Raw genomic sequence first — 26,891 nt, 5'->3', positions numbered from 1 at the left:
AGAACAATTCATTGGAGCAGTTCTGGACTCTTTCTCAGGAAAATCTTTGCCACCTGAGGTGAGGGCTACCCAGATAGTGCAGATGGTAAACTAATTTCATAGTGCCTCAAATCTGTCGACCTTCGATTTTATTAGGTTGCTCGGTCTCATGGCATCATGCATTTTTCTGGTGCCAGAGGCCGGTCTGAGAATGAGCTCTCTTAGTGGTCCCTCAGGACTCAGTGGTCGGTTCTCCGGCAGGATGATGGATCTGGTAGGGATCCTGAACAGAGTTGCACAGGATCTCCTGTGGTGGTCCATCAAGGAGAATGTGTTGAAGGGGAAAACCTTTGGGGAACCATGGCTGGAGATTACAGTGATTACAGGGAGGTCACACCAACCTCCATATCAACCTTTTGGAGCTGAGGGAAATCAGACTAGCGCTGATGGACTTCCTGACCTCTGTATGAGGAAAGAATCTCCTGATAATGACGGACTACACAGTGGCCATGCATTGCCTCAACAAGAGAGGGAGGTGTGGAGTTACCGCCTGTGTGCAGAGAGGCAATGCAGCTCTGGGGTTGAGCACTGCAAGAAGGAATCTCTCTGTCGGCAGTACAACTGGCCTGAGAAAGAAACGCGGCGGCGGACGCTTTGAGCAGGCAGAGCACAGTCTCCCACAAGTGAAAGTTAGCTCAGGAAGTCCTTCAAGAGATCTTCACCCTTTGGGGAACCCCACAAGTGGCTCTGTTTTCGACAAGTGTCAACCGGAACTGTGAACAGTTCTGCTCCAGGGAATTTCCCCCGAGAGCAGCTCTAGGGGACGCATTCGTAGTGGACTGGGAATTTTCACTTCTGTATGTGTTTCCACCAATCCCTGTCATTCCTTATGTTCTCAGGAGGCAAAGGACATTTCGGAAATCCATGTTCTTGATTGCCCCAGTCTGGGCCACTTGGGTGTGGTAACTGGAACTTCTGGAAATGTCCATCTGCCCTCAAATTAGTCTTCTGCAAAGAGAGGACCTTCTCTTGCAAGAGGGGGGGTCGCATTCTTCATCCAGAGATGAGGACCCTCAATCTCCACCCATGGTTTCTGAGAGGTTGAGGTACAAAGATTGGGACCTTTCGGAAGATGTCATGGAGGTGTTGCTTTCGGCCAGAAGGCCAGCAACAATATCTTTATACCGCTGCCATTGAAACACATTTTGCAGCTGGTGTAGAGATTAAGTAGCTGATCCATTTACTTGTGACACACCGTCTTCTTTTCTACTACATTAAACCCATCAGGGCCTACAGGTTCCTACAGCCAAGGTCTATTTGGCTGCACTGTCCATTTTCAAGTGCTCTCCGGAACAAGGTTCCTACTTCAAGGTTCATATAGTAATCCAATTTCTGAAAGGATTGACCAACATGTTTCCACTAGTTCCTTTTATTGTTCCGGTCTGGGATCTCAACCTAGTTTTAAGCTTCCTGATGGGTTCTCCATTTGAACCATTACCTTCTTGTCCACTTAGGATGTTGTCTTTAAAAACTGTATTCTTAACAGCCATTACTTCAGCTCGCAGAGTGAGCAAGCTTCAGGCCTTGCGTTCAAAACCATCATTCACTGTCTTTCATAAGGACAAGGTAGTTTTGAGGGTTCGTCCATCTTGCCAAAAATAGTTTCATCTGACACAAAAGATTGTCTTACCGGCCTTCTACCCTCCTCCTCATCTATCTAAAGAGGAGATATTACACAGACTTGACCCTATAAGAGCCTCGAGCTTTTACATCAACAGGGTTTCTAAGATACGAGTAGACAACCTACTATTTGTTGGCTATGCAGGCCACAGAATGGGACAAGTGGTCACTAAGCAAACGCTGTCTCGTGGATCATACTTTGTATATCCGTATATATAACAACCTGGAGGTTCCTGAAGGCCTAAGGGCCCGCTCGACCAGATGTGTAGCCACTTAGAGGGGTACAGCTACAAGACATCTGCAATGCTGCCACCTGGTCTTCTGTGCATACATTTGCAAAATATTACTGTTTAGATTCCCTTTCGGGCCGGGAATCCAGTTTTGGAAAGGCTGTGTTACACAGCATGAACCAAAATTAAATAAACATAACAACTCTTCTTTCCGACCTCATGCAACACACTGCTATGGGAGAATATTTAAGATGAGAAATACGTGGGAAGACACAATCCATTCAAAGTTCAAAATACTTAACGCTGGTAATGTTCTTTCGACTGGATGTTCCTCCCACGTATTCCTCATCGCCCTCCCATCCTTCCCCTCTGTCAAGGAGGAGTTTCTGTGGTTTACACCTTCCTCTCCGTTAACGCTCAAGTATTCTCATCTTCGAGACTGCTGTGCTGGTGAGAAGAAAACCACAAACTGAGGCAGTGGGCACGGTGCGTGCCATATATACCATCGCCAACGTCCTACTCGAGGAGGACGGAGGCTCTCGAGGGACACAAGATCGACGACGACACACCGCACCCTCCGCTGAGAAAAGTTTTTGAGCTGCAAGCAGGATATCGGAGTATATCAAAGATAAAGAATTTGTTGGGGGATCATCCTGTCGAAAGAACATTACCAGGGGTAAGTAATTTGTTCTTCTGAACTCGTTGCTTATCCGCTCTTGCATACTAATGATTTTGACATCTTTCAGTCTAATTGCAGCAATGACACTGTCACGGTCCATATATTTCAGCCTGTGTGCAAGCTGTTCCCCACTCTTCTGCCCATGTTCAAAGTAATTCACGCTCAGCCAAAACAGTGCATATTCCACTACCACCAAGAGTAACTTATTCAAATGTTTTGGTCTCCAGGAACGTCCTCGTCTCTCGTGTAGGTAGCACTAGACATAGAACTTTGGCATCTTTAACACTCTGTTCAAGATGAGCCTTCACTTCCTTCTTAGCTCTCCTTTCCTTCCCTATCAGATCATTAACATTAAGCACTTTAATTTCTCTCAAACTCTTGAATTACTCACCTAACTGGAGCTGTTGATCTGTATGAAATCCACCACTTGCTCACCTCCTTACTGCATCATCATACAGTTGAGACATTCATCTACAACTCGAATGAACTGCCCAGGATGTGCAACATTGCGCCATCGAGGTTTACACAGGAACATTATCAGATGACCTAATGTTTCCAGCTCAATTGTTATAACTACACAGAGTAATTCTTGCAAAGATCAGAGAGAAGTCCAGTCTCAAGTATGTAATGTGCCGCCCAGTTAAAAGCGCAATCCGTCCCTGTTGAAAATTGCAACTTTTTGAATAATGCATTTTAACACCTGTCACGTTATGTGCTCCTCAAACAGCTATTAGTTTTATGCATCTGATAAGGAGCACAGGGCATTTCTGTGTGACGTTTATGCTATTGGTCCCATTGGATCAATATTATCATTTTACGTTTAACAGTATATGCCCATAGGCATTAAACTAATCAGAATGGGGTTGCTTAACCCTTCCTAATGGTCTAAGAACTATTCTGGACTGAATATTTAACCACCCTGCTGACTTCTTAAACTTATAACCTTTCATATGCGTTTGCCTTTATTGTTCACGCAGCCGTACTTTTACATTACTTCTGTATTAAGGCAATTCTATGTCAAGACCAGAGGCGAGCATTACGCTTCAACGTATTTTAAGATACTCTTCAGCAGTTTCAACAAATAAACTGAAAATGACATCACGTTTCAAATTTTTTTTTTTGTATTTATTTTTTCCAAACTACATTTCCCATTTTGCACTCCATTACACTTCTTGTCCTCGGCCTCTAGCCACTTCCTGCCGTTTGCTCCACCTCTTCTTTTCCTGCTCTTCAGCAAGATAAGTAGATATCTTTAGCGTAGAGCACTTAACGTACTAAATAATGGGTTAAATATAGTGATTGTGCGTATGAGTTGACATTTTATCTGTATGGGAGAGTACTTGCATTGCAGGCAACACAGCGCAACGTGGCATTAATATTTCAGTGGGTGCTCACCTTATGGAGCAGGGCCTGTGTGTCTGTTCACTTGGAGGGGAGCGGCACAGGGAACAGCTGCTTGCACCATTAGACAGAGCGCATCCTATGCTTCACTACAAGCACGTCCAGGGAGCCGCTCAGCCTTTTAGAAGTGGCCAGCATAGCTGCAGGAGTGCAGCAGCCCTGTCCGTTGAGGGGGTGGCTATAGCGGCATCGCAAATGCGAATCGGCTTAATTTACCCATGTGTGCCACTATCGGAGGAAACGAAAGGAGCTAACAATAAGATGAGATAACGATGTTCAATTATACGGCACTGAGACGTCTGAGCCATCAAAGCAGTGGGGCCAAAAGCATGCGCTGCGTACAACAGGCTCATCACAAGCTCCTTGAGAAGCTACACGGCGATCAAAGCAGACAATTGAATATTGTCAGATAGAATAACCAACACACACCTCCAGCACACTCAAGTGCAAATAAGATTGATCAGCAGAGCTGCTGGGAATACATGTATATCTGGAGGTGCATAGATAACCACTGAGAAAAAAAAGGAAACCAACTGAGTCCTGTGGACATGCAGTTCAGGCACACAGCACCTTAAGAGATCCTCGCACAGCAGACATGTCGGATTATGAGTGGAGTGAGGGGGAGCAAGCGCAGAGCGAACTAGCGTTTAGTTTAAAACAGGTGATCGGAAACTCATTGGTGGAAGCAGTGGCTGAAGGAGTGAGGCCTATTCAGGACAGACTGGCCCTGCAAGAATCCATCCTGGGCCAGAGACATAAAAGCACCAAAATAAGTTTTAAAAAAAAGCACACCCACAAAGGCTGCTGCTAAAGAGAGCCTTCAGGCTCCCCCGGATCTCGAGTGTGGGGTAGAACAACAAGCCCCAGCTGACGCCTTTGGCAAGCAGAAATACGGTTTTCTACAAAGGGAAGCAGGGCCATGCCTCCTGACCTCTGCCCCGGGGAAAGAGAGTATGGGAGCTACCGACGCTGGCTCAGAAGGTGAGTCACCAAAGGCTACAGCTTTCTCACAGGTGGAGGACAATAAGCTGAAGGAAGAGTGGCCAGTACCCAAAAATGGCAAGAGAGCCCAGAAAGAGAAACATCTGGAGATGGCAGACTCAGAGATGTCGGACATGTTCAATCCAGAAGACATCAGGAACCCCTGATCCTCAGACTGGCAGCCATCGCCTGGAGTGGCAAAATATATGGCAAAGAGAATTAGAAAGACATTAGATAAAGACACAAAACTGCACATGAGGGGGTAATGCCCGTGCCCAGATCTAGCAGGCAAGGTGTCAGAAGCGCCGAACTTGACCATAAAAAGCTTGCAATTCTCACAAAGACATCAAAAGACCTCAGGAAGGGGTATGGAAGAGCTGCCAGGAGAAGGTACTGGATCTCACCGAAGGGGACCAGGGACACAAGTGACGTAGACGCGGATACCCTAGCCAATTGAGCTCATGAAACAGTTTGTCTGCTGGGCAATGCTAATTGCGCAATCTCTTCCGAGAGGAGCAGAGGGCTTCTCTTGAAAATCAGTGCAAAGCTGAACAACCTCACTATGTATGAGGCAGGAGAGGCTGCACAAGGGCTACTCTTCGGGGAAGCATTTGGTAAGGAAATGGGGAGGTTGGTGAGGACATAAACCTCCCTGGATAAGGTGTAAGCCTCCATAAAGAACTTCTCGTGCAGCCGGTCATTTTGCATCATCCTGAAGACCCCTGGGTGTCAGAGCCTACTACTGTGAATCAAGGCAACAAGATTCCTTCTTCCCAACCAGAGGGAGAAGCAGAGGAGCCGGGAGAGCGCAGGAAACAGGAACAGGTGAGACCCATAGAGGGGAGGCAGTTGCAATTCTGGCAGAACTGGCGTGCACTATCCAGCGATGCATGGGTGCTCCAAATGACCCAATGGCTAGAGCTAGAATTTATACAACACACGCTCCAAGTAACGACCCCGAGCCCCATTTGCATGTCGCAAGCAGAGAAAGGACTCCTCCTTCTTCTCGAGCTGACCCAGCTCGAAAGAAAGGAAGCTATCGAACTTGGTACATAGGCCCCCAAATTACTGAGAAATATGTTCCTGGTGCACAGGAAAGAGAAAGTCAGGCCAGTTATAAACCTAAAAGAGTTAAACAGCTGGGTAATATACAAGCATTTCAACATGGAATGTATCCATCAGCTAAGAGACATTCTAAGGAAAGACGACTGGCTAACAAGGATAGACCTAAAAGACACCTATCTCATGATCCCTGTAGATGCAGAGTATCACCCCTTTCTAGCGTTCAGCTGGAAAGGGCAATTCAAGACAATGCCGTTCGGTCTCGCCTTGCTGCTATGTGCATTTATCAAGCTCATGAGACCAGTGGCGGCAGCTATCAGAGAGAAAGGCATACGTTTTTTAATATACTTTGACGATATTCTTCTGCTGGCGACAAGGAAATGTTATTGTACCAGACAGGATGGGTGAAGAGCCACCTAACATCCCTGGGGTTCCTAGTGAACCAGGAAAAGTCAGACATGTCCCCGGCAAAAAGACTAGTTTTCCTAGGCTTTGTAGTGGACACGAAGAAAGCGACTCGAACTCCCAGCGAGGAAGATACGAGATATCAAGAAAGAGATAAAAGCTTGCCTCGCCAGGCAAGTCATCTCCCTGCGAGCTTTGGTGAGGGTGTTAGGACTATTAGCATCATCTATGCAGACCATATTCCCAGGGCCTTTACATTACAGGGCCCTTCAGAGACTGAAGATCAGGCACCTTCAGCAGGGCCTAAGATACTACCAAACGAAACCTTTAGATCAGGAATCAAACGCAGATTTACAGTGGTGGCTACAGAACATGAACACCATCTTCGGAGACTGGCCGGACCTAATCATAGAATCAGATGCCAGCAGAACGGGCTGGGGCGCTCGGTGCAGCGCTCTGGAGACGAGAGGCAAATGGAGCTCAGGAGAACTACGGCTTCCTATAAACTGTCTAGAACTATTAGCTGGGTCATTCGCAATAAAAGCATACTCCTGCAGATGCACAACATCTCAGCAGTCAAGGAAAATAGACCACCTATGAGGAACAAAGTCCAGACTTGTGGCAGAATTAGCAAAGGACTTCTGGTGCTACTGCCTACAGACAGGGATATCAGTGCCGTCTAATACCTTCCCGGGACCCTCAGTGTGGTAGCCGATTGGAACTTGCGTCACTGGATGGACTCCAGCGACTGGCAATTCAACAAGGGCCTATTCTAACAGCTGGATCAGTTATGGGAGCCGATCCACACTGACCTGTTCACTTCCAGGCTGAACACACAAACAAGTCGATTCTTCAGCTGGAGACTAGACCTGAGCTCACTGGGGATGGACGCGTTCCTTCAAGACTGGAGCGGGGGGGGGCTGCACTTTACATTCCCATCCTTCGTAATGATTAGCAGAGTTCTAGTGAAGGTCTGAAGAGAGAGAGAGTGATGATAGTGATCCTGGCACCTATATGGAAATCTCAAGTATGGTTTCCAGCTCTGATGGAACTTTCCTCAGATTTCCTGAGGACTCTCCCATCAGGTGTGCACCTGCTCACCGACCCAGCTGGGTCGTTTCATCCTCTGAGAGTGAGGGGCACACTCCCTCTGATGGCTTTAAGGTATCTGAGGGAGATGGGCATTGCCTGGTATTTCAACTCTGACGCTTGGCCCCCTTCCACACGCAGCAGCTACGACGTGGCATGGCAAATGGAAAAGCTGGTGTGAAGGAAGAAGTATTCCTCCCGTTTCTGTCTGTGTAGTAGCGGTCCTTAATTTTCTAGCATCCCTCCTGTAAGAAGGCAAAGCCTTCAGGACGATAGGTGTATATAGGTCAGCGATTCAGCGGGCCACACACCAGTGGACTTAGCGCTGCCATGGGACCATCCTGGCAGTAGTCTGGCTCATGAAAGGGGCTCAATTTCGCTTTCCCCCGATCCTGAAATACACCTACCTATGGGAAGTGAACAATTTATAGAGCTCGCCAGCGAACAAGTACTTGTCAATGACTCGGTTGTCTGGGAAGCTAGTAATGTTGCTGTGCCTAGCATCATGCAGGCGAGTTTCGGACGTTAGAGCATTAGAGGTAGATAGGAAGACATACGGACCAAAAGGAGTTGCCTTCATGCTCGCTAAGAGCACAAAGACAAACTCTTCTATTTCGTATCCCTACCTGACCGGTCAACCAAAGTTGTGTGTGTCGGCTTGCATCCGGGAGTGCGAGCACATGACGGTGGAATTCCATCTGGCAGGAGTGTCTCAATTTTTGATTGCGCATGGAAAGCTGTTCAAGTGGTAGCGACAGCCACTATCGCCAGGTGTGTCTGCAAGATCATGCAGCAAGCGGGTATCGACCTGACACGATTTTGGGCACACTCAGTGAGAGGAGCTATGGCTTCCAAGGCACTTACAGAAGGTGTAGCACTGGTTGACATCTTACGAGCAGCGGACTGGTCTAGTGACAGTTTGTTTAAGACTTTTTATTCCAAACCAGTGGTGTCCTTAGCAAAAGCAGTGGTACAGAGCTTTGAAGAAGCATAATGCTCACCTCCGGTCCAGACATAGAATGAAGGTTACCCGTGCTTACTGCGCTGGGAGTCTTGATTCTATTAAAGACACACAGGCAAGCATTACTTTCCCGCCCAGCACATGCACTGTATGTGGAAACTGTATTACCAATTCTGTCCCCTATGGGCAGTGTAGGGCAGTGCATTCTCCACCCCTAATGATGTTCTTGATGATTTGACAGGAGACGACCAGAAAAACAGCTGACCGGATGGCAGTGCGAAGCAGGAGTGTGTGAGCGGTAGCTTGAACATGCAGGACTGGTTTGTTGGAGAGAAGATTGTTGCCTGAGGAGTTATCAGGGACAGGGTTGACTTTCTGTGTGGCTTTTGGTTACAGTTGCAGTGTTTAAGGAACAGTTCAGAGCATCCAAAGAAGAGGTGGAGCAAAGGGCAGGAAGTGGCCAGAGGACGAGAACAGGAAGTGTAAAGAGTGTGAAGAAAGGGAAATGTAGTTTTGAAATAATAAAATAAAATGAGGACGTTGATGTCATTTTCAGTGTATTTGTTGAAACTGCGGAAGAGTAGATTAAAAAAAGCTGAAGCGTAATGCTCACCTCCGTGTGTTTAATAGAATCAAGATTCCCTGCGCAGTAAGCAAGGGTAATCTTCATTCTGTAGTGCTTTCATTGTATCAAATATAACCCTTTTAGGACCACTGGGACACATTATGTAGTTGCTTCTGCATGTTTTAACTAATATAAATTAATTGCATACATGAATGACAGACACTGGTGTACTTTAAATCAAAGCAATTCATGTTGGGTCTTTTCTCTGCAAACTTCATAGCATTGAATGCAATGCAAGCAGTACTTCAAATTCTTTGTAATTTCAGTTGTAATTCAGTCTTCGGGTGGTCTAAGCAAAGATGACATTGAGAACATGGTGAAAAATGCAGAGAAGTATGCTGAAGAAGACAGACGAAAAAAGGTATCTTTCAAAGGTTTTATTTTTCTGTAAAATGATTCTTTTAATGTTTGATAGTATTGTACAGAAAGTTTGCAAACCACAATGACAAAGGTTCTCCATTATGACTTACGGAATATAACCATTACAGTAACATGTTCCCATATTCCCATTCATATGGTACCGGATTTCAGTTTTCTACATTCATTCATGTAAAAAGGAGGCTTTGCATTGGTTCACTCAAACTTGATAAAGTTATTTTGCACACACCATTCCCATCTTGTAATACTTCTACATCCCGTCCCCTTTCCTTCATATTGTATGGATGTCCCAGCATGGGGACGGAACCAGGGCCTTTTGCACTGCAAAATATGCACTTTCCTATTAAATTTCTAATTTAGGCAAGTAGTGGGCGTGATTGAGCATACCCCTCTGCGCTACACCTCAGTCACTTTTTCCACGCAACGGGAATGGACACCTGCACCACGTCCATGCTATTTCTTGCTGCGTACTTCCTCGAGGACACCCCAACATGCTATTTTTCACTCCATTTTCTTTGTTATTACTCAGCCCCAGCCTTCGGTGGCCTAGTCCCTCTGGCATATGTCGGATTCATCTGGCTTCACTAGGTGCACCTCGTATGAGAGTCCCTTAGCTACCTCAGACCTTCATGCACTCTGTTTGAAGTGTCTGGGATCTGATAACTGGTGGGACTCTTGCACGCCTGTGACTTCTTAATGATGAGATTGCTTAAGAACGGGCTTGTGCAGTGGAGAGAGATCTTTTCGAAGTAGATGCTAGACCATCTCAAAGAGTTTGCACAGAGAAAACCAAGAAATGGCAAGGCAAGTTCACTTCTCTATACCAAGAGACCCTATAAGGGGGGGGACTCTTTTCCGGGCAGTTCTCTGGCCGGAAGGAGTCGTAAAAAGATTCTGTCACCGGTGTCAGTACAAAGGCCAATAAAGCTTCCAGAAGTTGTGCTGCGGGGTCCCTTGACTCTACTGGGACTGGCGCCGAGCTGGTGAAAAGCCCTGTTACCTGAATGTGGTCCTGAGGGGCCTTCACGTCGTGCCACCAGGCCTTGTCCCTATTGGGCGCCTTTACGCAGGACTACCAGCTCTACAACTAAGAACACCAAGCCTCCTGGAGTTTTCTCCAAAGTCCGAAAGAGAACCGGACACTAGTGCAAGGGTTTTCACAACCTCCTCTTCACGGCTGTATGATGGATAATGCTTCCACGTGCATTCCCAATTTACCTCAGCAATCTGAAAGACACAAAATGTTGGCACAATGAGAAAGGTCCGCCTCCAGAGCGGCAATGTCAGACAAAGCACCATCTTCTGCAGACTTCCCACTGTCTGAAAGAGCTATTGATTAGTCATCTAAAACCCATGCATAACATCCTGTGTGGAGATTAATGCCAAGCCAAGGTCCTATGGTCAGGGTCGAATGGTTGAATCCTGCGGTGAGAGTCGAATGGTCGGCGGGAGAATTTTATTTGTGCAACTCATACCCATCAACCTCCAGTACGTGGAGATACTATGAGCCGTGGGCACAGCAAACTAGACAAGTCCCCAGGGTGCTGGTTGCATCAACTTAGACCCTGACCGCAGCTGCACCTGGTACTTTGGTACAGAGCACACCAGCATGTGAGGATAGATTTTTTTTGAGAGGTTCTTAAATCTCAAAGTCCCTAAGATGTTGGCTATTGTGAATCAAGGAGGTAATGCTGAAGGATCTGCTGCAAACTCAGAGTCACCAGTTGGCAACACCACTGCCACCTCCTCCTACGCATCCGCCATCACCGGCCATAGCTGTATCAGCGGTGACACAAAAAGTGAGAATTCTGCATCAGGATGCAGAGAACCAAGTGTCAGTAAATAAGGCAATAAGCAGGGGATGCACCTTATCTGGTCCCAGACAGCAAAGAAACAGATCAGGAGATGGAAGAAGCAGAGGTTACATCTTTGGCAAAAGATTTCCAGCTGGGGATGGAGGGCCTGGCTCAATTCCTGAGTGTGCCTACTCCACAACAAGAGCACCCAGAGGCTGGAGTGTTAGGAGAAGTGCAAGTGGTTCAATCATCTTCTAGATCAGGGATACCTATACAGAGAGATGTATTGGTGCTAGCCAAGAAACTCTGGGCAAAGTCTCACACATGCCCTGTCTTGCACCTGCATCTAGCAAATGCGGATGCTTTATTATCCTCAGCAAATCAGCAGTTATGTAGAGAAACATTTGAATTTGCGTAATGTCTTCCCATTGAGAAGCAGGCAGCCTTTTAAATCAGGCTTGGCACAGGCAAGACTGGTTTCCAAAGATCTGCTAGAATGTTCATTGGGTCGTATTGATAACTCTACCAGAGGTATATGCATCGGGGTAGATATGAGACGGTCTTTGGGGAGGCACACCACTAGATTCATAGGTGATGTGCAGGACAGAATATTACACCTGCCATTTGAGGGTACTGAGCTTTTCCAGTCATCCACAGACAATGAACAAACTAAAATGAAAGCAAGCGCACAGACCGTAACATCCTTGGCTATTCTAACTAATCCAGGATAAAAGCTGTTTTCCCAGAACAAATCCAAAATTGACTCTATAACTAGGTCCATTTGAGGATTCAGAGGTTTGCAGGAAAGGAAGGCGAGGCGGCCAGATTGGTTGCCCAGTACAAACAGGCGAAACAGCAGAGGACCACCCCTAAAGGGTTTTATTCGCCCCCGTCCTTGAAAACTGTCTCTGAACCCAAAAAGCATTGATGTCTGCGTCCATGACTTTGAGTTTCCACTCGGAGTACAGTGAACTCTGACACCACTGCTCCTAGAAGGTGATTCCTACCCAGATTGCAGAGGCTCTGTGTGCAGGGGACTCACTGTGTGCCCTGGACCTGCAGAATGCTTACTTGCATGTCAACCAGTGGCATAGCACAGAATGTTCCACCCACCCCCACCCCTGAGAGCCATTGTGGGGGCTGCCCTCCTCCCCCAAGCTCACATGGCACAAGCATGCCACACAGGTTTTTTGATCAAAGCTTAAATGTGTCACCTAGCGTAAAAAGAAGAGGCGGTTCCTGGCCCCCAAGTTGTTTTATTGGCAGGCGAAAATACTTGCCACAAGTATGCGAGAGCGACCAAGCATAGCTAGGGAGGCCAAACCAACGAAAACAGGTCTAAATAAATGTTTTGAATAATGGGTTAAAATGATGCCCTATACAGCACACTTTCTGTGACAAATTGGGTAAAAGGCCAGACAGTTTGCAATTTATTTTGTAAGTCCAAGGCACCAAAAGTGAACCGAAACATTTCCCAAATCAGTTTCATGCCTTTCCTCGCAATATGTACTAGTATTAAAAACATTTTCATGCTGGCTCCACCCATACATTTTCATGCTGGCTCCTGCCAGTATTCCCATGTAAAAGCATACTCCTGTTCGCTTTGCTCATAATGTCAGTAATGATACTATATAAAACACGTCAAAGCTGGCTCTGCCAAGAAATGCTGGTCAAGGATATATAAAGTGTGGATAGATTGCATTTGGGCTAAAATTAATGCGATAAAAATGATGTTATTGCCCAAGGTTTTATATTACATTCAGTCTCTCCCTCTCTGGTTTACCAAGAAGATACTCAAGAGTATTGATAGGCTTTTTATGGATTTCTTATGGGGGAAGGGAAATAGGCCAAAGATTCCACAATTTATTATGATACATAGAATTAAGGATGGGGGTTTTGGTTACCCGGAGTTGGAAAATTATTATAAGGGTTTCTTATTAAAAAAAACATCCTATAACTTTGGGGAAAGAAACAATTCAGACCCTTTCTGGCTTTTGATGGAACGGGAAAGATTATACCCATTTTCTGTGAATTGTTTATATTCCTATGGAAGAATACCAAACTCTGGGACAAAATTAGAACCAATGGTAGTTTCTTGGATTGAAGAATGTGGACAGTCTTTGTTTTTATGATTCGGCATCAATTTGGCTGAATCCAGGCCTGCAAATTGAAAATAAAATGCTTTATTGGAGAGCATGGGCCAATAAGGGTATTTTAAAGATAGGCAATGTCTGTAGGGAAGGATTGATGGTTCCATTTGAGGATCTGGTTAGCTGTTATGGACTGTACAATCGGGAGATTAGGAGATATAGATCTCTAGAGCAGTTGCTGAGAGAAAGATTACAGATGTTAGACACACCCTTAGATTGTAGACCTCAAATCTGTGAATTGTTCACTACACCACCAGGGGTGGTTTCGACCTTTATTAAGCTGATGCCTCTACAGTAATGTGTTTTGAACTCTTGGGATAAATTGAGATTGGAATGGGAGGCAGAATTGGAAGTGGAGTTGTCTGAAGAATCGTGGAATTATGCGTGGAAAGCAGCTGTGAAAGCTAAAGTTGATTTAAACCTGAGATACATTCATCAGTGCGTTTTAGGACATGTTTATTGGACGCCTGTGAGGATGAATAGGAGAGGTTTGGCAGATACAGATTTATGTTGGGGATGTAATTACTCAAGAGGGACCTTCAAGCACATGCTTTGGGAATGTAATAGAGTGTTAGATTTTTGGAAGGATGTTCTGGATCGGGTTGATTTGGTGGTAAATGATTTATTCCCTCGAACCTTTAAGTCAGTATTATTTCTGTCAGTTGATAACAGGAGTGGAGATATATGTGAATCCCTAGATTGGTTTGATAGAGCATTGTTGATGGCTATTAAACATATAATAAAGGTGTGGAAATCTAGAAAAAAAACACACTACGAAAATTGGCCATCAGACATGCGAACGCTTTCATGGTATGAAAAGACTGTTTGTTTTTCTTCTGTTTTGTAATTTTATGTAAAAATAATAAAGTGGGAAAGAAAACTCTGCCAATGTATGCCAGTACTCCTGTTGGATTGGCCATTAAAATTGGCATGCCACAATAATAAGCCATTTCTAAAATGGTTCCAGTGTAGGTCAGTCTTGACTTGTAAAAACACTGATCACGCCTGCTTCATCACAGATGATCAGTTAATAAAATGTCATGCCACAGTAAGCAGTAGCTAGACTTGCTGCATGTCACGATACCCGCTCCTGGGGAGCCGGCTCAGGCCCTGCGTCCCCGAAAGCGGACATCAAGTCCCCGGGGAAGGTCCCAGCAACCCCTTATAGGGGCCCTTTGGACAGTGTCCTGGCGCCTATGGCGCCAGGCTCATAGAAAACATCAGTCCTGGCGCCATAGGCGCCAGGCTCATTATGAAAGTGTTTGGGTACACTTACCTGATGCAGACCATGCTGCAGAACCCCGGCCTCCTTGAGGCCTGAAAGGAACTACTTTACCTGTGGGACTCATTTACCACCCGGGCGTGGTCGGGGAAGGATACATATCTGATTGGAGGAAGGACACATTCTAGGAACGTCTTCCAAGGCTATTTAAACCACACGTGCTTCGCGTTGTTCTGCATCTAGCAGCTGGACGCTCACCGTGTCTGCTCCTGCATCCTGACTTCTGCCACGCCTGCCAGCATCCTGAATCACCTGCAAAGGAAGGGCTCAAGAGAACAGAAGAAAGAAAAGGCCTTACCTGCTAAATCTGCATCCCGGAGACATTTCGCCGACGATCCTGAAAAGGAAGACATTTATTTTTAAAAGCACATCACATCGATCGCTGCAGCGCCTCATTCTACTCATCTTACAGGGCGCTTCCATGTTCTGCAGCGACCATCCGGATTCACAGTCGCGCCCCAGCGCCTAGGGAGGAAAAGACAATAACGAAGGTGAGAGAAAGAAGGGAAAAGGGAAGCTAAATCTCCATGTTAAGACTTACCTGCTGGGTCATTCCCTTTTCGTTTCGGGTCCGCGCCGCATCCAGGCATTTTCGGACCCCGGCCCCTAAGGGGAAAAAGACATCAGCGTTAATGAGCGAATGAAAAGACATTACCAAGACGCTCATTAAAGACTTACCTGATTTCCACAAGGATTTCACCTCTCATCTCGGGTCGGTGCCTGTTCCCCGGCATTCCGTACCCCGGCCCCTATGGGGAAAAAGACACTAGCATTAGAACATTAATTCATGGACACAAGGGGAACCACTTATCAAAAACTTACCTGGAAGCCAAGCAAGTTTGGTTCTCACCAATCCGAAAATCCAGTGAAGTAACTGGATACCAACGCGCCCCTGCATCAGAAGCAGGATGGAGAGCTCGTCCTTCCAGACCCTAAGGTGAGACGCTACGGGGAAGCACAGAAGGGTTTTGAGGAGGGTGAGAGGGGTAAGTGGGAGGCCGATTGCATTACCCCGCAGACAGTTAACCCCCTATTTTCACCTACAGAAGGATACTTCTGCGAGTCAGACAAGCCAGATTTGGGGCCCGGTCCAGTCCGTCTCCCGACCCCTGCGCATCACCTTAGACGAGGTCACAACAGCGCGAACCAGGCCAGCGCCTCCGTGGGAGACAGGTGAGCGTTACAGAACGCAAAGCCTTCCTACAAATTCACACCCAGGCGCTATGGAAACGTCTGAGACTGATCAGTTGGCCCAATTACTGGGGGAATTACGGGCCGAAGTACATGCCGCTCGTCAAGAGACTAATGCCCTCAAGAGGGAATTAATAATATCAAAGGAAAGAACTGATGACCTGGCCAGACAGCTTTTGCAAAGTCAAGCTGGACAAACTCCTCTACCCGGTTCCGGTGGGAACCCCGCTCCTGTGGTTCCCAGTAACCCTGTGCATATTAATCTACCTGGAAACATGCCGCTGGCCCCACCCGAACGCTTTGCTGGGGACCCCAAACGATTTGCCGTATTCATGAATCAGTGTCGTTTGCACTTCCTATGCAGGCCTGGGGCCTTCCCTAATGATCAGACCAAAGTAGCCTTTGTATTGTCATATCTCAGCGGCTGTGCTGCCGATTGGTCAGTTCCACTGGTTACTCAGGATGATCCGATTCTCCATGATTTTCAAGGATTTCAAGCAAGCATGGAAAGGTTATTTGCTCGACACTCTCAGGGGCAGGCTCTGGATGATGAACTTCTATCCCTGCAACAGGGCAATCAGGATCTCCTATCCTACATTGCAACCTTTAATAGACTAATTGTAGAAACTGGGTGGCCAGAGGATAAGAGAATCACGTTATTTTATCGAGGTTTACGTGGAGAACTTAAAGATGTCCTGGCCCAAGTTGTAAATCCGCCCCGAGAATGCACAGAATATATAGACTTAGTGGTCCAATTGGATCACAGACTCCAGAACAGAAAAGCAGATCGGTCCAGGTTTGAGACCCGGGTGTTGGTCAAGACCCACCCTAACCCCAAGGGAGTTGATGTCTCAGAGCCTATGCAAATTGGTGGGGTTAAAGGACCTTTAACTCAAAAGGAACGTGAAAGGAGGCAGCAATTAAAGTTATGTCTTTATTGTGGGAACTCTGGACACTTTCTACGAGATTGCCCGGCAAAACCGCCCCGAAAGGCGGTAGGGGCTGCTGATAAAAACCTTGAAGACTCTGTTTCGGGAAACGACTCAGCCCGACAAGCGTAGGGGTCCGCTTGCCGAGCTTGAAAACTAACTCTCAGACCTCGCATTTCATAGTGCCAATGGTTCTCGTAGATCCAGAACAGCCTAAGCAGTTGCATGCAATAAAGGCATACATCGATAGCGGGGCTATTGGAAATTATGTGGACCGTGAGTTGGTCTCCAGGATTAGCCTGCCTCTCCGTCCTAAAACCAGCAAAGACGTCATCACCACAGTAGATGGAACTGAAATTGCCTCTGGACCGGTAACGCATTCCACTACTGAGGTGACTCTTATTGGTCCCGACAGCCATCGGGAGGCAGTTGTGTTTGATGTAATCAGGGCCCCACAGTTTCAGGTTATTCTTGGAATTCCTTGGTTAGAGACACATAATCCTCGAATTGATTGGCGAGCTAAGAGAATAACCTTCCCGGATTGTGCACAAACCTGTTATCCAGAAAACCTGAAGATTAATCTAGCATCTGTAACCTCTGCCTCCATGCAATTGCCTCCGGAGTACCAAGACTTTCAGGACGTCTTCCAAAAGGAACAGGCCAACACGTTACCTCCTCATCGATCGTACGATTGCCAAATCGATCTGGTGCCCGGTGCACAACCCCCTTGTAGCATGATTTATGCCCTTACCGAACCTGAGAACCTGCATCTGAGACAATATTTGGATCAATACCTCGCCAATGGTTTTATTCGCCCGTCAAAGTCCCCAGCATCCTCGGCTTTGTTCTTCGTGCCTAAAAAGGAAGGCGACCTCAGAACTTGTATCGATTACCGCGCATTGAATCAGATAACGGTTAAAAACTGTTATCCTCTGCCTCTGATCCCTGAACTCCTTGACCAGGTAAAGGACGCTTGCATATACACCAAGTTAGACCTCCGGGGGGCATATCATCTGGTGCGAGTAAAAGAAGGCGACGAATGGAAAACGGCCTTCCGTACTAAGTATGGATTATTCGAATACCAGGTAATGCCCTTCGGGTTGTGCAATGCGCCTGCTGCCTTCCAATTCTTCATGAAAGATGTCCTTCGGGAACTCATCAATGTTTGTGTTGTTGTCTATATCGATGACATTCTAGTGTACTCTTCTTCGGAATCTGATCACAGAAAACATGTTAGGGCAGTTCTGGAAAAACTGCGCCAACATAAACTATTTGGTAAACTGGAGAAATGTGTTTTCCATACCACAGAAGTTGAGTTTCTCGGTTTCATCCTGACACCCAAAGGAGTCCGAATGGACTCAAGAAAAGTGGATGCCATCCTCAAATGGCCATCACCTAGCTCTGTAAAAGGGGTTCAAAGCATGCTCGGCTTTGCCAATTTCTATCGCAGGTTTATCCCGGAATTTTCACGCATAGTACAACCCATTACTGCACTCTTGAGGAAAAATAAACGTTTTGAATGGTCTGAAGAAGCCGAGCAGGCCTTCCAGGATTTAAAAGCTAAGTTTACCTCTGCACCTATATTGAAACACCCACGTCCAGATCTCCCGTATGTCGTTGAAACTGACGCATCCAGCCTAGCCATGGGAGCAGTTCTGCCTCAAAGAAATGCCGAAACCAACCAACTGCATCCCGTAGCATTTTGTCCAGAAAATTCTCGGCACCAGAGATTAATTATGCAATCACTGACAAAGAACTGTTAGCCATAAAGTCTGCTTTTAAAGCCTGGCGGCATTACCTGCTTGGCGCTCGACATACCATCACAGTGATCACTGATCACCGGAATTTACAGTATTTGAAAACCGCCAAGGCTCAGTCATCACGGCAGCTCCGATGGGCTTTGTTTTTCGCTGAATTTGATTTCGTGATTACCTATCGACCTGGCTGCAAGAACGGCAAAGCAGACGCCTTATCCCGAATTGGAATGGGAGAACCTGATACAAACTCAGAACCAGTACCAATAATTCCCGAACAGAGAATCCTAGGCATGACTTTGTTACAGACGCTTGAAGACATTCAAGTCAGAGTGAAACAACTCTTGGACCCTACAGTCCTACAAGATTGGATACAAAAGGGATCAGACTTTACCATAGATAATGGTTTACCTTATTACCAAGGACGCTTATTCCTGCCACACAAGGATTTACACGAACTAGTTATTTCCGGTTATCATGATACATTAATAGAGGGACACCCCGGTATTGCCAAGACAATGGAAAAGGTGAAACGACAATTCTGGTGGCCCTCTTGGCGAAAAGATGTTAAATCTTTTGTGATGTCCTGTGGTGTTTGCGCCCAAAATAAAGGTCAAAAGAAAAGACCAGCCGGTCTCCTCCAACCTCTAGACGTACCGCCAGCACCCTGGCACACCCTATCAATGGATTTTATTACAGACCTGCCTCCTTGTTCGGGATACAATACCATTCTGGTAATTGTGGATTTGTTTTCCAAAATGGCCCACTTCATTCCTTTGAAAGGTTTACCTTCAACTTCTGTCCTAGCCAAAGAATTCCTCGAAAATATTGTTCGGCTACATGGATTCCCATCTATACTAATCTCTGACCGGGGAAGCCAATTCATTTCCCACTTCTGGCGCAAATGTTGTCAAATGGCACAAATCGACGTAAGATTATCGACCAGTCACCACCCTCAGACCGATGGTCAGACTGAGAGGACAAATCAGACCCTTGAGCAGTACTTACGGTGTATGTTACAGCAATCTGAAAGCAACTGGAAAGACATTCTTTGGATAGCCGAATACGCATATAATAATTCGGTACACTCTGGAACTGGCCATAGTCCTTTTTATACCTTTTATTGGACATCACCCTCGAACCTCAAACCTCGACTCACCTCAGAACCTCGGAGTGCCCGCAGTAGAACATCTGCATTCTACCATTACCCGAGCCTTCAAAGAGGCAACCACGCATTTACAACAAGCCAAGAGAAAATACAAGGAGAATGCTGACCTACATCGGAGTGAAGCACCTCCGTATCAGATTGGGGATCAAGTGTGGTTAGCTACCAGACATTTACCGCTCAAAGGGCCCCGAACTTTTAACCCAAAATATCTGGGACCTTATTCTATTACGGCAATAATTAACCCAGTAGCGGTTAAACTTGATTTACCAGCTAATATGCTAATTCACCCTGTTTTTCATGTGTCACTTCTGAAACCAGTGGTACCCGGAACCCGACTACTCAAACCTCCAGAACCTATTGAAATAGATGGGGAACCCGAATTCGAAGTGAGGAACATTTTAGATTAAAAAATGTTTAGGTCAAAGCTTTTCTACCTAATTGATTGGAAGGGGTACGGACCTCAGGAGAGGTCGTGGGAACCCAGTGACCATGTGCATGCACCTCGATTAGTCAGGAAATTCCACCAAAACCCCCGGAGGGAACAACCTTGGGAGGGGCCTTGGGGGGGAGTGCTGTCACGATGCCCGCTCCTGGGGAGCCGGCTCAGGCCCTGCGTCCTCGAAAGCGGACATCAAGTCCCCGGGGAAGGTCCCAGCAACCCCTTATAGGGGCCCTTTGGACAGTGTCCTGGCAGTCCTGGCACCATAGGCGCCAGGCTCATTATGAAAGTGTTTGGGTACACTTACCTGATGCAGACCATGCTGCAGAACCACGGCCTCCTTGAGGCCTGAAAGGAACTACTTTACCTGTGGGACTCATTTACCACCCGGGCGTGGTCGGGGAAGGATACATACCTGATTGGAGGAAGGACACATTCTAGGAACTTCTTCCAAGGCTATTTAAACCACACCCGATCAGCCACACGTGCTTCGCGTTGTTCTGCATCTAGCAGCTGGACGCTCACCGTGTCTGCTCCTGCATCCTGACTTCTGCCACGCCTGCCAGCATCCTGAATCACCTGCAAAGGAAGGGAACAAGAGAACAGAAGAAAGAAAAGGCCTTACCTGCTAAATCTGCATCCCGGAGACATTTCGCCGACGATCCTGAAAAGGAAGACATTTATTTTTAAAAGCACATCACATCGATCGCTGCAGCGCCTCATTCTACTCATCTTACAGGGCGCTTCCATGTTCTGCAGCGACCATCCGGATTCACAGTCGCGCCCCAGCGCCTAGGGAGGAAAAGACAATAACGAAGGTGAGAGAAAGAAGGGAAAAGGGAAGCTAAATCTCCATGTTAAGACTTACCTGCTGGGTCATTCCCTTTTCGTTTCGGGTCCGCGCCGCATCCAGGCATTTTCGGACCCCGGCCCCTAAGGGGAAAAAGACATCAGCGTTAATGAGCGAATGAAAAGACATTACCAAGACGCTCATTAAAGACTTACCTGATTTCCACAAGGATTTCAGCTCTCATCTCGGGTCGGTGCCTGTTCCCCAGCATTCCGTACCCCGGCCCCTATGGGGAAAAAGACACTAGCATTAAAACATTAATGCATGGACACAAGGGGAACCACTTATCAAAAACTTACCTGGAAGCCTAGCAAGTTTGGTTCTCACCAATCCGAAAATCCAGTGAAGTAACTGGATACCAACGCGCCCCTGCATCAGAAGCAGGATGGAGAGCTTGTCCTTCCAGACCCTAAGTTGAGACGCTACGGGGAAGCACAGAAGGGTTTTGAGGAGGGTGAGAGGGGTAAGTGGGAGGCCGATTGCATTACCCCACAGACATTAACCCTCTGTTTTCACCTACAGAAGGATACTTCTGCGAGTCAGACAAGCCAGATTTGGGGCCCGGTCCAGTCCGTCTCCCAACCCCTGCGCATCACCTTAGACGAGGTCACAACAGCGCGAACGAGGCCAGCGCCTCCGTGGGAGTCAGGTGAGCGTTACACTGCATCAAAATGCCAGTATAGCCATGTGATAACACACTTGAAGTTACCTTTGCCCGAAAATACCAGTAAAAACATGCCATGTAACTTAAAGATGTGTCAAAAATGCTGTAGTGATCCGGGGGGGGGGGGGGTGGAAGGGATCTATCTTTGTCTCCCCTTCCCTTCGCTTTGCCCCCTCTGCTTCCCTCTCCGCTCTTAACCTCTTCTCTCCTTCCCTCCAAATGTCACGTTCAGCTCGTAGCCCTACTGAGCCGAAGCAATGAAAGAGTGCCTCCTTCCCTCACTGCGAACCCTGCGCCAGCCTTCACCCTAATGGGTGAGGACTGGGCCGGGGACCCTGCTACACCAGTTATGTCAACACATATTTAGATGACTGGCTGATCGGAGCTGAATCTCATGAACAAGCGTCTTGAACACTCCAGTCACTGATGGATACTCTGTTTGACTTGGGGTTCTCGGTCAATGCATAGTAGTTAGAATTAATTCCAACTCGTAGGATTAACATGATGCGGTTTCAATGGGACACAGTTCAGGCCAAAATATTCCCTACCCTGAACAGGAGGAGGGATATTCTGGCAACAGTGACACACTTCTTATCCAGAACCCAACACATCAGTGTGTGGTACCAACACCGGCTTGGCCTAATGGCGACATGCATTCTGATGGTTCCTCTTGCAAGACTCAATATGAGAAGACTGCAGTTACATTTAGCAGCTTCCCAGGATCAGAAGACCTGTTCTCAGTCGGAAAGCGATATCTTTGAAGGAAGATCTTTTCTGGGGCAGATCAGAGAGCAAACTCATGAGTTGAATGCCGTTACTCTTCACTATAGAGAGATCTGGAGCTACATCTGGAAGGCATACAACCCATGGTTCATGGGCTGTCAGTGACCGGGAGAGGCACATAAGCTACCTAGAACTGAAGGACATATTACTTGTGCGAAATTCTTTCCTACCTTTGCTGCAGAGGATGGTGGGACTGTTCTTAACAGACAGTACAACATCAATGTCATAGTACAGCAAATAAGAGAAAACCTGATTCCCCTGCCTGATACCTCTTTGACCTCCAGGCTGGGCAATAGAACAGGGTATATGGCAGAGAGCAGCTCACATACTGGGGCAAGACAATACGAGGCCGGCAGGCTCCCAGTGAGTACGTATGAATGTGAAACTCACTGTGGATAATGCAGGATCTATTCAGACTGTAGGGTCCCATAGAGATGGACATGTTTGCAATGAGCAGCAACTCCAAATGCAATAGATTTGCACCATCTGAGGGCCATGGACAGAATTGAATTCAATAGGCTATGCATTGCAGGTGGATTTGTCGGTAATGGTTGTTGCACTTTCCTGTTTATTCCGCTGATACAGAGTGTTGAGCAAGTTCAGAATCTCCAGGAATTGCAGCCTGATACTGGTAACGCCTCTATGGCATTCCAGAGCGTGGCTTTCTGATCTGACGCTGATGGCATTCCAGGGTCCGCTAAAGCTGGAAATGTCCAGAACGAAATTGCAGCAGAGAGGATCAGTGCTTCACACGCAACCTCAGGCTATGTCATTAGCAGCCTTGTTCCTGAGAAGTTAACGTTACAACACGATACCCTCTTGGAGGACAATTTGAATATAATTCAAAGAGCTAGAAAGGATTCCAGAAGAGCTCAAAATAGAAGCATGTGGACATGATTTTTTCACTGGGCCCAACAGAAAGGGACTGGTCAATTGGCGTGCACCTTGGATGATGTATTATCAGTCTGTGCTTACGTTAACCCATTCAGGTGTGCAGGTAGAGACTTGCAGAACACATGAAGAGGCGGTAGGCACATATAGAAATTCAGAACAGGTGATTTTCTTTTTCCTCAGCAAAACCTGTGGTAAAAGGTGGCCTATAGGGATTGGTGAGGTTGTTTCTACCTTAAGAAGACTACATCTGGTCTGGGATCTGAATATCATGCTAACAGCGATAGCATTAAACCCTTTGAACCCCTGGCTTCAGTGGATATCAAGTTGCAACATTAAAGACAACTTTGTTGGTGGTGGGGGCGTGGCTTGGCGGCCATGCGAGAGTGAGCAGATTCCGAGAGGCTCCCATCAGATCCGACCAAAGATCCTGAGAAAGGCGTATATTAGGAAAAGAAAACCCAAACAAACGCCAGGGAAAGGCGTCGGAAGACCCAAGGCACACACGGGAGAAGACCCGACGAAAAACGGAGGCCAGAAGAGCGAAAACGAGAAGAGACAGAGACGCGCGGCACCACCAACAAAATGGCGGGCGCGCGGAGCTGAAAAAGAGACCCGCGGCTCAACACACGAAGAAGGCCGAAGGGAAGGAGTGGAACCGGGCGAGATAGCTGAGTAACATCCAGCGCAGGCAGGACCGAAACACCACCAGAGAGGCAGAAATCCGAGACGCCAACTGCAGAGATAGCCGCGCGACACCGACCCGGAGAAGGTGAAGACGGCGCGGCTCAAGAACAGGAAGCGGCCCGCGGACCGAGCTGGAGAACAGCTTTCCCCAGCCGATGCGGAGACGAGCAGCGGCAGCGGGGGCCTAGTGGAACAACGAAAGAACCTGAACGGTGAGGCAGCGGAGGCGAGGGGAGACCCACAGACCGAGCCCCAGAAGAGCGGAGGTGAGCGTCAACGGCGGAGAGCCAAAAGGGCGACGCGGGACCCCGAGAGACGAGGCGGCGGAGACTGGGAGACGACCCGTGGACCGGACCAAGAGAGCCCTCCCCTGACGCGGAGGAGTGTAGAAGCGGCGGAGGCCCAGCAGAACAACCGGAGAACCCGGAAGGCGAGGCAGAACGGATCGAAAGCGGCCTACAGACTGAACCGAGGCAGATTCCCTCGCGTCGAAGCGGAGGTGAGCAGCAGTAGAGCAACGAGGGATCCCACAACGAGAAGAAACGGAGAGCGAAGAGCGATCCATAGGCCGGACCGCAGAAGAGCCTCTCCCGACCGACACGGAAGTGAGCAGCAACGACGGAGATCCAGCAGTGCAGCGAGGGACCTCGAGAGGAGAGACAGCGGAGAACGAGAGGCGGCCCACGGACTAGACCCAGAACAACCCTCCCCCTGCCAACGCAGAGGTGCGTAGCAGCAGCAGCGGAACCCGATAGGAGAAGCAGGGAAGGATACGAGGCAGCCCACAGATCGGATCGTTGAAGAAGAGCCCTTACCTGCCAGTCCGGAGCGGAACCGAGGGAGACAGCAGATCAACGCCCAGCCCAGCAGGATCGGAGCATCACCCGACCGGCAGCGAGACAAGGCACCGACGGCAGCAACAGGAAGAGAAGCCCGAGACAGCACTACAGAAGCAGCGCGACACCAAACGGGGAAGGAAGAAGGCGCCGAGACCCACGGACAGGAAGCGGCCCACAGATCGAACCGAAGAAGAGCCCTTCCCTGCCGCAGAGGTGACTAGCAGAGCCGGCAAAGCAGCGGGAGATCCCGAGCAGGGAGGTAACGCCGAGACACGGGAACCAGGCCCAGGGAACAAGAGACATACCGCGGGGCGGGTCAGGAAACCCGAGACCTAACAGAGACGACATAAGAGAAGAAGGTAGTCGCCTTAGTAACGAGGAGAGCAAAAGAATTACAAACAGACCCGGACACCACCCCAACCAGCTGCCTCACAGATAACCAGCAAGCGGGGGAGAGAACGTAACAGTCACTACAAACCACAAATCCACCCAGCACAAACAGACCCCCCCCACACAGGCAGAAGCTGGGGGAAGAGCCGCCTCACGCAAGGCACAGACTCCAACCACCCAAAAGCGAGAGGGAAGAGAACACCGGAGAGAGACACGGCAAACGAACAAAGAGGGTAAAGACACAGAGAGAAATCGCTTAATAAAAAGGTAACACACGCAGGAAGAGTGGAAGCGAGTGTGGGAATTGAGCAAGGACCCACTGAAGCACAAACGAAACCAGACTGAATAGGGCCCAACTACAGGCCAAGAGCAGTGGGTACTAACATGCCAGACAAGCCTAAAAGCGGCAGAGGGAGACAAACAGTCATGGAGACATTCACCCGGAAGAACGACGACCAGCAGCCAGGGGCTGAGGAGAAAGACACGCCGGAGTCATACGCCACGCAAGGAGAGATCAGGCAAGTGGAAAGCAGCATACTGGAAGCCATAGGGGCGTTAAAGACGTCGATAGAAGGCAAGTTAGACGCAGTGATGGTAGATGTGGGACTTCTTAGACAAGATACGAGAAACCTGGCGGAAAGGATGACAACAGTGGAACAACAAGCACAGAGTAACTCAGTGGAAGTGTCCGCCTCGCGAACACAAATGTCGGAAGCACTGGAAAGAATTAATATACTAGAACGCAGAGCTGAAGACGCAGAAGGCAGGGCCCGGCGCAACAACGTACGAATAGTGGGGCTGCCAGAGGGGGAGGAAGGAAGGGACCCCACGAACTACATAGAGAACCTCCTGATCCAAGAAGTGGGAGCAGAGACCCTATCCCAAGGCTTCGTGGTAGAAAGGGCACACCGGGCGCTGACTAGAAGACCGCGCCCAGGAGCACCACCAAGACCAATGATCGCAAAAATTATGAACTTTAAGGATAGGGAAAAAATCCTGACTTTCTCGAGAGAAGGAGGGAACATCACAAGGAACGGGGCCAGGATAACGATATATCCGGACTATACGGTACTTGTGCAAAAGCAGAGAGCCCAGTTCTGGCAGACCAAAGAGCGCCTTCGAGCGGCAGGGGTGAAATTCATGCTGCTGTATCCAGCCAAACTAAAAATACTGCATGACGGAAAAACACAGATCTTCGAGACAACGACCGACGCCCAGGAGTGGATGGACCAGCGCGGGATTCCACAGTCGGCAGAGAGGAACGAGCGAAACAGAAACAACCCCCAGCAAAATAGAGACTAGAACCGGGCACGACAAGTATACCCAACGCTACTGGAGCAAGAACAAGACGGTAAAGATGCCCTACCGGGAAGTAACGAAAAGGAGCAACCGACAGCCACCAAGTTGAAAAGCCCACAGTAAAGAGACTTACAAAGGGAGCACAAGACTCGGGGAGGGGGAACCGCCAAGACCCACAGAGAAGCCCCAGTAAAAACAATGTTTATAGTGTCAGTTTCAAGACACTACGCCGCGACAGGCAAGGCCGAGGAGGAAAAAGCGGCACCTGGAAAGCGGTGGAGCCCGAGCAGAGGAGGGGAGGCTGGGCGT

General features: G+C 48.0%; 1 protein-coding gene across 2 annotated transcripts in view; it reads left to right on the top strand.

The window, feature by feature from the left end:
• Nucleotides 1–26,891, top strand: part of LOC138582748 (stress-70 protein, mitochondrial) — a 1,916,616-nt gene that overhangs the window by 1,576,760 nt on the left and 312,965 nt on the right. For both annotated transcript variants that reach the window (XM_069654348.1, XM_069654347.1), the window contains one exon: nucleotides 9,359–9,453. In XM_069654348.1, the coding sequence (XP_069510449.1) occupies nucleotides 9,359–9,453 (95 nt within the window). The remainder of the gene's footprint in view (nucleotides 1–9,358; nucleotides 9,454–26,891) is intronic.

Source organism: Ambystoma mexicanum, chromosome 3q, assembly GCF_040938575.1.
Source record: "Ambystoma mexicanum isolate Mex_15411 chromosome 3q, UKY_AmexF1_1, whole genome shotgun sequence".
NCBI lineage: Eukaryota > Metazoa > Chordata > Amphibia > Caudata > Ambystomatidae > Ambystoma > Ambystoma mexicanum.
The sequence above is the reverse complement of the archived record's forward strand: the minus strand, read 5'-3'. Positions and strand labels throughout refer to the sequence as shown.